The sequence below is a fragment of the Rana temporaria genome, chromosome 2 (assembly GCF_905171775.1).
Source record: "Rana temporaria chromosome 2, aRanTem1.1, whole genome shotgun sequence".
In the NCBI taxonomy this organism is placed as follows: Eukaryota; Metazoa; Chordata; class Amphibia; order Anura; family Ranidae; genus Rana; species Rana temporaria.
The window spans coordinates 363,115,863-363,129,309 of NC_053490.1; the positions used below are offsets into that span (position 1 = coordinate 363,115,863).

At 43.7% G+C, this 13,447-nt stretch overlaps 1 protein-coding gene across 1 annotated transcript in view; it reads right to left on the reverse strand.

Moving 5' to 3' along the window:
• Positions 1-13,447, reverse strand: part of GNAI3 (G protein subunit alpha i3) — a 105,946-nt gene that overhangs the window by 15,509 nt on the left and 76,990 nt on the right. The window contains exons 6-8 of the mRNA XM_040337640.1: positions 5,582-5,711; positions 3,666-3,819; positions 3,351-3,548 (exon numbers count right to left, since the gene is read on the reverse strand). Of these exons, the coding sequence (XP_040193574.1) occupies positions 3,358-3,548; positions 3,666-3,819; positions 5,582-5,711 (475 nt within the window). The 3' untranslated portion in view covers positions 3,351-3,357. The remainder of the gene's footprint in view (positions 1-3,350; positions 3,549-3,665; positions 3,820-5,581; positions 5,712-13,447) is intronic.

The window sequence follows — 13,447 nt, forward strand, 5'->3', positions numbered from 1 at the left end:
GTAGGTCATACAGGGCCAGTAGCCACACTCGGGATCCGTCCGGCAAAAGAAAAACTCCCAACCATAGTAAAAGAGTGTACAGTCTACAGTAGATGAACAGTCATTTACCAGCGTATAGGGGGCAATGACTCCAACCATGCAGCGGCATCACGGGGAACGGTAAAAAACCTGACTGTCTCTCCGTCCTGGACTCTCAGCTTGGCGGGAAACAGAATACTATACTTGATATTCCGTGCACGCAGCCCCACTTTAACTTGATCAAAAGATCTGCGGGCTTTTTGAGTCTCCATGGAATAGTCCGGGAAGAAGAGCAGGGTGCCATTTTGGTATTTCAATTCTCCCGCCTTGCGCGCCGCCCGAAGGATCTCGTCCCGATCCCTGAAGTTAAGCACCCTGAAGATAAAGGTGCGCGGCCGGGTTCCAGGTGGTCCAGGGACCGGGGGGATCCGATGGGCACGCTCCACCGTGAAGTACGGGGAAAACTGGGCGGCTGGCAGTAAACCCTTCAGCAGGTCCTCCACAAAGACCGTAGGGTTCTTCCCCTCCACGCCCTCCGGCAGACCAACGATACGAAGGTTGTTCCTTCTGTTCCTATTTTCGGCGTCGTCCACCTTGTACTCCAGGGCCCGCATCCTCGTCTGGAGCGTGCGGATGGAAGCAGAATGCTCCTGCACGGTGTCTTCCGTCTGGCCGGTCCGCCGCTCCACCTCCGACATTCGCGAGCGAAGCTTGTCCAGGTCCTGGCGCACGAGGCCAACATCGAGCTGCACGGCCTCTATCTTGCCGGTCAGGGTGGCCTGACAGTTAGCTATCGCCGCCATCACCTCCCGAAAGCCAAGCTGCTCATCAGCCGGCTGATCCTCCATCTCCGTCTGCGATGCTCTATTACAGGCGCGCGAAGCAGGGGTCACCACGTGCAGATCCGCTCCGGGCGGCTCAGCGTCCGCTATAGGCGGAAAGTATAATCTCTTTCCCCTGTGCCTGGTCTTAGGTGGCATCCAGAGAGCAACAGCAACGTTCCAGGGTCCAGTAAACAGGCAGGAGTAAGGATAAAAAGCGATTAGCCAGCAGAGCTCTGAATCTAGCGTCCTTCTAGATCGCCATCTTGGCCACGCCCCTGGATGTAAATGCTTTTATTAACCAATCCTAAATGTTCCATTGTGGATGATCAATGCAAATTGTCGGTCACTCCTCATAGGTTATTTACATGTTAATTTTATCTTCTTTTTATAATTATGTTTTTTTCAATATATTCTATTGATTGACATCCACCCCCGTGAGACCGGGTTTACCCATGTCTCAGCCTTTCCGATGATCTGGTAGGGACTTTTGGTCCATTTGGACAATTTGTCCCACTATATGAGGTATGTGCAGTGATTCTAAATTTAACTATATTCCCAAGAGATCCCTGTGATTTTACTTGACAGGCTTGTCTACTCTGTAGGTTTCTGGTGTCCCACGACGCTCAATGAACCTTTTGGAACGCACGACTTCAGCGGGTGAAACGCATGACGCCGCTATACTTCCGCACCACGTGGCACACGCGCTGAGTCGACTGTACGTGCAGTGGATGCGGGTGGAGCGCATGGCGGAGCGCATGAACGTATGACGTCATGACGCTCGCCGTGCTCACTAAGGCGGAGTTAACTAGCTGGACGTAGAACGCTCCATCCCTCTCGTCCATTGGAGGGAGGTGAAGAGGGGAGAGACGTTACCACTCCTTTGTGGATTGAGACCTGGATTGACCTATGGGAATACTGTAATCAACCCCGCCCACTCACTTCCAGAGTTTGGAGCGCAGGCTCCCGGAAGTTAACTGCAATTGGCATGCACGCCGCCACTGAGCAGCGGAGGAAACGGGGTCTCACGCAGGTGGGTGTAGCAGGTATTTAAGTGCAGGTGAGGAGTGGGGGTCAGCTGTACACCCCTGTTGAAGTCTCTATCAGACGAAACCGGTCGGGTACGCTGGTCCTACCACTTCTCCACTGCACACATTTTTGGATTACATATGTCCATCCATACAAGGTGGAGAGTTGCTGTGCGATTTACCCTTCACGTGTGTTTTAAGATTTTTGATACCTGTTCCTGTCTCCAGTGTGATTTTTGGAAATTTTTATTACATTTTTTTATAATTCTACACTATGAGGAGCTTTTTTTCTTTTCCTCCTCCTTCCCCATCTTGGAATTGATTAGGTACTATTACGGTGCTACTAAGGTGCTTGCCTACTTACCGGAGTGAAATTTCTGGCTACAAGTGCATCTTGAATACATCAGACACCTACTACGCCTAGGATAACTATCCTGATGGCGACCAGAGAGGGCAATCGGCCCATACAAGCCTTTGAGACCCCCCCCACCGTACGGTGAGTTGCAGGTCCACTTCATCTGGTAAGGGTACCTAATTCATACAACATTTGGGGATTGCACCTTAAAATATGCATCTCATTCAAGTCTACTAGAAGGGGAATATACTCATATCGCTGTCACTGTGTATGGACTAATTTCACTACACAGTTGTTCACACTAACACTGTCACTCAGATGGTTTTCTATGAACACTCACCTATTGATTGATTTTGTAGGTTTATGTGTTATTACCTCTGTATGGGGTTAGCATTTCCCATTTATAGTGTGTGAAGGACACCACGGGGGAAGCACTATTACGCATATAGGTATTCAGTGCCAGATTAGGGGTGCTTAAGCAGTCCGTTTTCGATGGTACTTGATTGACCTATTCGTTTATATTTTTTGTTTGTTGGTGTTGATTCACCAACTACCCACAGCCAGTATATTACAGCTACTGTACTCGCCCACAGTGGATGTGGTCTAATATTGGAAGAGCACTGTTACCCAAGGTCTGTGATTACCTTGTCACTAGGCCTATAATGGATCAACCACACAGGTGGTTCCCTTATTGGCGCTACACTTTATTTTCACGTTTTACACAATGCTTGTCTTATTTTACTAGACTAAAAGTGCTTTCACACCCACATCGCCCGGGTGTTGGCAGTAAAACACTGCTATTTTTATCGGCGCTTTACTGTAGTTTTTGCAGCGCTTTTCTGCCACTAGCGGGGCACTTTTAACCCCCACTAGCGGCCAAAAAAAGGTTAAAAATCGCCAGCGAAGCGGCTCTTTCAGTGCACTTTGCAGGCACTATTTTTAGTGCTATAATGCCTGCAAAGCACCTCAGTGTAAAAGGTGTCTAACTCTACCATGACTCACACCTTACCATTTAGAAAGTCATTATTAAATGTTATTCTGCCACACACAAAAAAATTATATATAAAACTTGCTTTTACCTGGGCAACAGATATATATGCTATCACTGAAGTAAATCCATTATCTTACCTGCAGATTAATACAGGCCACACTCAACAAGATTGCTCTTTATGATCACATCTGTCACTGCATCAAACACAAACTGGACATTCTTTGTATCTGTTGCACATGTGAAATGTGTGTAAATCTCCTTTGTGTCCTTTCTTCTGTTTAGGTCCTCAAACTGACATTGGATATAAGCTGCAGCTTCTTCATAAGTATTAGCACCTGAAAAGAGAAAGTTTTACAGGAAAACATATTAGAGCATTGCAAATTTCTTGGAAAGCTGGGTGAGCAGCATACAGTACTACCACCCACCAGGAGGATGTCCCGATGATCCTTTACCTGAGTATTCTGGATAGCAGATGGTCAGTGGACTCCGGGTTACTTTCTCCTCAAATAAATCCTTTTTATTTAGGAAGAGAATTATGGAGGTGTCAATAAACCACTTGTTGTTGCAAATGCTGTCAAACAGCTTCATACTTTCATGCATACGGTTCTGTAAAAGGGAGATAAACAAGGCCAAGTCAAGGAATGTATACATAAACCACTTAAAACATGACATATTCTGATTCATGGAAATTAAGATCACTTCTAGACAACAAAAAAAAATCTAATTACATGGGCCACATTTTTTTTTATTTGTTTAAGGCGATTATTAAAAAAAAAAAAAAAAACATTTTTTTACAAAACATAATACTTACCTTGCTCTGTGCAAGGGTTTTGCACAGAGCTGCGCTGATCCTTCTTTTTCTGGGATCCCCGGCGGTTCTCCTGGCTCCTTGTCTTCGGCGAGTGCCCCCATGGAGAGCCAAATTCCATGGGGGCACCCGTGCAGGCGCTTTTTCGAGTCCTGCTGCTGCGTCCATTGAAACAGACAGCAGGACTCAGCCCCGCCCCTTTGTCACTAAATTCCATTGACAGCCAATGGCTCCCGCTACTATTAGTCTATCCAATGGGGACCTGAGACATCGGCTGGAGCTGCTGGGCTCGTGCTCGTCACTGGAATCATTGGGTTCAGGTAAGAAAAAGGGGGGCAGCTGCAGCACAGAAGGTTTTTCACCTTAATGCATACCAACCCCTTTAACTAATACGTTCTGTTGAAATACATTTCCCATTATACCAAACTTCTCAAACTATAGTCTTACATTGTAATGGAAGCAGGTATAAATTACTGAATCTGTTTTTGAAAGGATGGTCTGAAGCTCTGCCGGAACATGCAATCATGCACAGTACACTTGCACATTATAGAACATTTACAGTGTATCCTTCTCCAGCGGTGACGGGTCCAGGCTCCAGTCGCCACTCCATCCACCACTGCCATCTTCTCCATCCTTTTAGGTCTTGCAAAGCTTCTATTTAGTCACTGAACGCCACACATATTAGGCATGAGCCGTGCAGTGTACATAGAATAATAACATTTGCAAGAAGCATTTGGGAAAGATCTAGCTCCATGCAATTTTTTAACTTGCCAAAAGGCACCCTTTAGAATTCCTCCACATGACAAATGAGGTGGCAGTGCAGGCTACAGATTGCTAGATCTTTTGTTTCACAGACCATGGTTTTCCAGCACGTCAGCTTCCTCTGTGAGTGACAGCAGGTAGTGGGCAGATTCTTAGTCAACATACAACCTGCTAAAGTCTATAGAATCCACCCACTGCTTGCTATCACAAGGTGAGAACAGACCTGAAGGGGAACTAGTGTCCCTGCTTCCCCCATCAGGCCTTGCCCAATGGAGTATCACCGATTGCTAGGAGGCCTTTGTCTGTGAAGCCAATAGCGTCTTTAACAACAAGTGACATCCTTAATTATTGACAGGGAGAATGCAACAATGGCAAAATGCTCTGCTACAGTGCGTGAAGGGAAAAACACACTGCCTGTGTATCTGTATGTCAACTTACAATTGTTCCTAATTGCCTACTGTTTCGTTGTCTATGAACTGGGGGGCAATATTTTTTTCATTTGGTGCTTAAAAAGCACCACGTTAAAAAAGTGCTCCAGTGAGCAAGGAGGGGCAGAGCAGCCTACTACTTGTATTTGTCTGATTTTTGCTGGTAGGAATTCACTGAATTCTCCCGATAACATTCTACCACAGAGCCATAACAGAAGTGTATTGTATAGGCTATAAAGACTCCAGCAGACGTAAGAAACAATATTGACATTAAAAGGTTTTAGTCCCTGAGATCCATCTAGTATAACGGTCTCCAGCTGCCACATTAACATAAGTAGTTATGAAAACAGCCTGCCAAACACTTGCTTACCATCTCTTCATCTTCAGCCAGAAGCAAGTCATAGTCACTTAGTGCCACACAAAAAATAATTGCAGTTACACCCTCAAAACAATGAATCCACTTCTTTCTTTCTGACCTTTGTCCTCCCACATCGAACATTCTGTGCAAAATTAAAAGAAAAATGACAAGCAATTGTTAAACGATGACAAATTTTATAAGGAAACTCATCATGAGAGATGCTGAAAATAGCAACTTCCTGTCACACTGATCAATCCCCCCACTTTGTCTTTACTTTCTACATAATTGTTTCAGGTCAGTGGCTCAATGTATTAAGCAAAAAAGGGGTATTAAACCCAAAACCAAAAAAGTGTAATATATCACAGCTTTTCAATCAGAGTGATTGTAAAGGTTCTATTTTTTTTTTAAATCACATACAGTAAAATCTTGGATTGCGAGTACAATTCGTTCCAGAAACATACTTGTAATCCAAAGCACTTGTATATCAAAGCAAATTTTCCCATAAGAAATAATGTAAACGATTCATTCTACAACCATTTAATTCATAAGTCCTTTAGTTTATAGTCCATATAAAATATAGCCATGTGACTAGGTTGTGTAACCATAAAATGTCCATCCACAAATGGAAGCCTCCACAAGGGAATTAGAAGCAAAATTCAGCAGGAGCTACAGAGTATTAAAGAGAAGAGAGACGCCTCTAAGTGTAGCAATATGTTACAAAATGCACCTGCATTAAATGTAACCATATTGTTACACTTAGAGGCATCTTCTCTTTTATACTCCGTTGTGACATGATGTTACTCTTATATCAAGACATCGCTTGTATATCAAATCAAAATGTATTTAAAAATTTAGCTTGTCTTGCAAAACGCTCTCAAACCAAGGTTTTACTGTATATCATCTACATACTGTACATATAATATTTACCTGCTCTGTGCAATGGTTTTGCATACAGTCCCGATCCTCCTCTTCTGGGGCACCTAGCTGGCACTCTGGGCTCCACCTCTGCTCCCTATGGTGGCACACATGTGGGCTTGCTCCTGAGCCGGGCTGTGTGCGTTTATTGACGCATAAAGTGCGGCTAGGCCATTATCCCTGCTCCCTTGTCACAAGATTTTATTGACAGCAGCAGGAGCCAATGGCTCTTGTTGCTCTAACGGAATCCTGAGAGCTGCTGCACTCGGGGGGCACAGTGCTCGATCAAGATCGGGCTCAAGTGAAAATTTAGAGGGGGCTGGGGCGGAACTTTCAGGGTCGCTGTACTCACACTTGCAACTGGGCCCAGCTGGTCTGCTGCTGTGGGGCTCCCCCAACCCCCCAAGACCCGGCATCTCCCCCTGCACCTCTGGCTTTCAGTTTGGGATGCAGTGGGAGGAGGCGATCGGCAGCTCTATGATGCTTGCGGGATCTCCCTGGGGCTAGTTCTCCTTTATTTTCTCCTCCAGTGTGTATACAGTGGAGAGGGGCGGGGGCCTCTGACCCGGGCAGCTACAAGTTTCACTCTTCAGTGTACAAGTGAGTGGCTCTGCTTGTACACTGTTGCTGTTAGCTGCCTGGGTCAGAGGACCCGCCCCTCTCCACTGTACAGACTCAGGAAGAGAACTACAAGTCTCAGGGAGATCCCGCAGTCCACAGGCACCATAGAGCTGCTGATCGCCACCTCCCCATGTGCTGGAGGTGCACAGACCGCCATGTACAGGGTAACCTCTGGGGGGGGGGGGGGTGTTTAAGTCTGGGAATCCTGATGCAAGTGGGGACCCTGATGTATGGGGGGGCTCTCTGGGGACCCTGATGTAAGGGGGTGCTCTCTGGGGAACCTGATGCAAGGGGGTGCACTCTGGGGGGCCCCGATTTAAGTGAGGGGGGCTCTCTGGGGACCTTGATTTAAGTGAGGGGGGCTCTCTTGGGACCCTGATTTAAGTGAGGGGGGGCTCTCTGGGAAGCCTGATGTATGGGGGCTCCCTTTGGGGATCCTGATGTAAGGGGGATCCGCACTCAGATATGCAACGATATTTATATATTTGTATATGTATATATATATATATATATATATATATATATATATATATATATATATATATATATACATATATATATATATACATACACACATATACACACACATATATATGCACATATATATGATGATTTTATTTACTTGCTACACTGTTATGGGCTCTTCATGGTTTCTTGCACCGGGGCCCTGAAGATTCTAGTTACGCCTCTGGGCTGGGGGGAGCTGCACATGAAACTTTTTTCAACCACTTTAAAATTAGGTATTTGCTTTAGTTTTCTTTTTGTAGCATTTCTTCCCCCGGTTTTCACCTGGTGATCTGGACAGTAACACACCTGCTGTGTTAAAGTGCCCCCAATCTAGAGCAAGGAGCATCAGCGGCACCTTTGGACAGCAGCACTGTCAGTCTGGGGGCAGGGTAATGTAAAAAAGAATACGAATGCAGACACCACATCGAATAATTAGTTGCACAGCATTTGCAAATATATGTGGAAAGTGCACTGCCTCATCAAGGCATACTTTCTTCTGAGGTAGAACTATAGGCGTTATCTTGGATAGAGCAGGGAAGGGTTACAACCCCTGTCAGTTTTTTTCCTGCCATCTGTGTCCCATTGGGAAGATCTCCCTCTACTTCCTGTCCCATAGCCAAAACCGGAAGTGAGGAAATACTTGCAAATAAAAATAATCTTATGGGGCCACCCAGGTCACCAGGACTAATGTTCACATTGGAAGTATTCCCCTATATTACTTTTCTGGGAACAACCCAAAATGCTGTACTTTTACTTTCAATGATAATGTTAATGTTCGTTTGGCTGTACCACTCCTGTGGATCACAGGAGTGCAGTTCATTCTGCACTCCTGTGACCCATTTTCAGCAGACTGCAGGCTACAGCCCACTGTCGGCTGATGTCACAAAGCTGGTCCAGGCTGGGGAAAGTTCGTGACTATATGGTCGGGATCTGCCCACGTGACTAGACTGGCACCTGGTTCAGCCTCTTAGCGAGCTGCTGAGAGGCTGAGCTGGCCTCTTATGCCCAGCGCTCCAGTTTGTGTGTGTGTGTGGGGGGGGGGGGGGAAGCAGAGAGCCAGTGTGACTGGCAGTCACCAGTAGAGATGGGCCAAAACCCCCTTGATTTGGTTCACACCAGAACTCTCAAACATCGCAGAACCCCATTGACGTCTATGGTACCAAAACAGGAAAAACCAAAGTACCCATTTTAAAGGCTTATATGCAAGTTAAAGGCCATAAAAAATGTATGGGGCCCTGGTACTGCCTGGGGACATGTACCAATGCAAAAACAACATTTAAAAGGAGCAGTGATTTTAACCACTTAAGACCCGGACCAAAATGCAGGTAAAGGACCCGGACAGTTGTCCTTTTTTTCCCACAAATGGAGCTTTCTTTTGGTGGTATTTGATCACCTCTGCGGTTTTTATTTTTTGCGCTATAAACAAAAATAGAGCGACAATTTTGAAAAAAAAATGCAATATTTTTTCCTTTTTGCTATAATAAATATCCCCCAAAAATATATAAAAAAAAAATTTTTCCCTCAGTTTAGGCCGATACGTATTCTTCTACTTATTTTTGGTATAAAAAAAAAAAAAATCGCAATAAGCGTTTATGGATTGGTTTGCGCAAAATTTATAGTGTTTACAAAATAGGGGATAGTTTTATTGCATTTTTATTAATTTTTTTTTTTACTACTAATGGCGGTGATCAGCGTTTTTTTTCGTGACCGCAACATTATGGCGGACACATCGAACAATTTTGGGACAATTGTCATTTTCACAGCAAAAATTGCTATAAAAATGCATGGTTTACTGTGAAAATGACAATTGCAGTTTGGGAGTTAACCACTAGGTGGTGCTGAAGGGGTTAAGTGTGACCTCATATGTGTTTCTAACTGTAGGGGGGCGGGGCTGGACGTGTGACGTCGTTAATCGTGCTTCCCTATATCAGGGAACACACGATCAATGACAGCGCCACAGTGAAGAACGGGGAAGCTGTGTTTACACACAGCTCTAATCGTTCTTCAGCTCCGGGGACCGATCGCGTGACTCCAGCGGCGATCGCGACCCACGGCTGGGCACTTAAAGAGGACCTACAGGTACGTGCTTGTGCCTAGCCGTGCCATTCTGCGACGTATATGTGCAGGAGGCGGTCCTTAAGTGGTTAATGATGCTTAAAGTGGTGGTAAACCCTAGCAAACAAAAAAACCTGCAAGACAAAGGCTTAAAAGGGGTTGTAAAGTTTTGTTTTTCTAAAAAGGTTCCTTTAAGCTAGTGCATTGTTGGTTCACTAACATTTTCCTTAGATTTCTCTTCTAAATTTATTTTTTTTCTGTTTTCTTTGTCTGAATTTCTCACTTCCTGTTCCTCCTCAGTAAGCTGTTCTGGCTGGCTAACCCACAGCCAAAACAGCTCGGATGATGGGGGCAAGCTTACTAAGGAGAAACAGGAAGCGAGAAATTCAGAAAAAGAAAAACATTTAGAAGGGAAATCGAAGGAAAAGGTAAGTGAAACAACAATGCACTAGCTTAAAGGAACCAATTTTGAAAATGAACCTTTACAGCCCCTTTAATGAGTTAGTATGCATAGCATACTAGCTCATTATGAATTACTTACCTTACATTGAAGCCCCTGCAGCGGTCCTCGTACCACCCCTCCGGCCGGCGACTTCTCTCCCAGGGGTTACTTCCGGGTATCGCAGTGATTGGCTGGAGCCGTGATGACGTTGCATTCCGGTAACGGAACAATCACTGAAGCAATACATGCCATTGCTTCAGTTTGCTTTAGTGCGCATGTGTCGATGTCCAATCACAGCCATCATGTAATGTAAATAGAGAGCCAAATGTGACATGTGGATTGCGCTCCCCTGGTGGTTAATCTATCGCCACCTACTTCTGGGTAATAATTTTGATTATTAACCCCAATACATATTACCTCCGTTGACAATACACCAAATATGTATAAATGTGTATGAAAGTGCTTATATACAAATATTCTTCTCAGAAAAAATTGCAAAAAAACATAAAAAAAAATAAAAACGTACATATATATATATACGTGCTATACACGTATTAAATAGTGCTCTTAGAAAGCATGCACTTCCCTATATCAGATTCAAAGAATCGCTACCATAGAAACAAACAAATATTATAATAGCCACACAATTTTTTTTAAATATATAGGTGAAAAATATGCATGTGACAATTAGAGAGAGGATTTCTAAATTAGTCCTCTTCTCATTAGAGTCCCAATGACTGTCCAAGTGCTTATAGACCGATCAATAGTTATCCCGTGAGGTGTTAAACCACAACATAATTTCACCACTTCAGTGATATTCCCGTCACCGATAAAAATGGCCACTCACCAGATTTCATTGAATAAATGCCTTTGGTTCATTCCCAGATTAACCACTCCCTTGATACGTATTTCCACCAACAGCCAGGTGCCTTGGATGTACTAGTGGGGTCTCTTTTTTTTCTCCTACAAAAGGCTCACAAAAAAAAGGAATGCCCCTCATGGTGTAGTACGTAAAAAATGTATTGGTTTAAGTAAAAGTAAGTAAGTATTACACTTACACGTATGCGGGCACCAAGCTTCTCCAGCCGTGTATGCAAAAACAGTTGAAGGATAAAGCCGTTCCTTTCGTGTTCCCCCTGCCTATCTCGCGATCAGCGCGTGGTTCAGTAGATGTCAGCAGCCTCTACGCGTTTCACAATATTGCATCCTCAGGAAGCTGCTGTACTTCTATTTGGCTACTGTATTTATAGCCCTCTTCATCTGGTTGTGATTCAAAGCTCCCGCCCCTTGCCTATCCCCGGAAATGCGCCGAATCAAAATTATTACCCAGAAGTAGGTGGCGATAGATTAACCACCAGGGGAGCGCAATCCACATGTCACATTTATTTTTTAAGGACGAGACACCATTGGATGTTTTGCCCCTTCTTTTCTGATTGCAGCACACCCACCATTATAGAATAAGTTTGGTTTCCACTTGCGCCAGCAACACTTGTATCGCATAAATAGAGAGCCAGTTTCTAGGCGATCGACTCTCCTTCTCCTCACACAAAGCTTGTCAGTAAGGAGAAGGAAAGCGGATCTCTGCAACCAGCCAGTGATCAGTGTGCATAAGCTGTTTTTTACAGCTTTTTACACACTGATCACCAGGCTAGTGTCCCCAAAACAGTGTCCCCACACAGTAAAAACACCTGTCCCACATATGTCCCAGTAAAATCATCTGCGGATTGTAGCAAAATACATTTTGGCCTAAATTTATGACATTTGATTTTATTGGACTTCTTTTGAAACCGAAAGTAAAAGATAGTTCATTTAGTTTTTTGCCTTTTTTTGGCTTATATCGCAAAATAAAAAAGTGGTGAATAAATACCACCAAAAGAAAGCTCTATTTGTGTGAACAAAAGTATAAAAATTTCATTTGGGTACAGTGAAGCATAACTGCGCAATTGTCATTTTAAAATGTGAGAGCACAGAAAGCTGGAAATTGGTCTGGGAAGGAAGGGGGTGAAATTATTGAAGTGGTTAAAGTGCAACAATAAAAATAGTTTTAGTGCATGGGGGGGGGGGTCCCCTTAGTCTGCCTGTAAAGTGGGGCATCTGTACCATGTATAGAACCTGTTGCAGCAAAACTGATGTTCATAAAGAAAAAAACAACTTGGGGAGCCAATCTGTATAAGGCGGTCACATTTTAGTGTATTCAGAACAGCATTGAAGATTTTTGGGATAAAGTCTGGTGTGTCTTTTGCAGACTTTGAATAGAAGTAACAGGTGTGGAAAAATTGGGCTTTGGGTGGTGTTGGTGCCTTCACCCTGTAACCTTCTAGAGGTATTCTTGATGAAAGCAAGAATTTGCCTTTAGAAGTGCGCATCTTCACTGGTCTCACGATTTGATTTGATTTCGATTATCACATCAATGACTCGATTCCGTGATGCATCACAATTACTGCCCATGGTTTTAAAAAAAAAAAAAAAAAAAATCAAGCAGTCAAAAAAAAAAGTCAATCTTTTTATTTTATCTGTTCTAAGACAATACTCCCTGCATATAGTAAAGTCTAAACACAGCAGACAACAACTTAAAGAAGAGCTCCCCCCCCGAAGTACTAGAGGAGAAGGAGATTGCGAACATCATACAGGAGATGGTCAGAGACTGCAGACATAATACAAGAAAGGATCAGAGACTGCAGACATGGAGTGTATATATATATATATATATATATATATATATATATACATATACATACATACATACATATACATATACACACACACATATACATACACACACACATATACATATATATACATACACACATACACACACATTCATTCCACAAAGCTAATCAAATTTACCATAACGTCACCAAACATATGCCATTTCAATAATTATGGTTTATGTTCAAATATATTAATAGTAAAAAGGTCAGGTCTGAGCATGTAGGTCCTTTACAAATTAATCTAGAGTGGGTGACTGGGGACAAAGAGAAGGCTAACTTATTAAATACTTTCTTCAGCTCTGTGTATACAACGGCGCATGGGGGGTTCATGTCCAAAATGGGGGTGGTAGTGACACAGCCCCAAATGATCCACAGTGGCTCAAAAGTCATATGGTCCAGAAATATTTAGACAGAATAAAAGTGGATAAAGCACCTGGACCTGATGGCATACACCCACGGATCCAAAAATAATTGAGCTCTGTCATTTCAAAGCCATTGTTAGGGACTCATTAATGACAGGAATAGTACCACTGGATTGGCGCAGGGCCAATGTGGTGCCCATATTTAAAAAGGGAACAAAGTCTTTACCAAGTAACTATAGACCTGTTAGTTTAACTTCTATAGTTG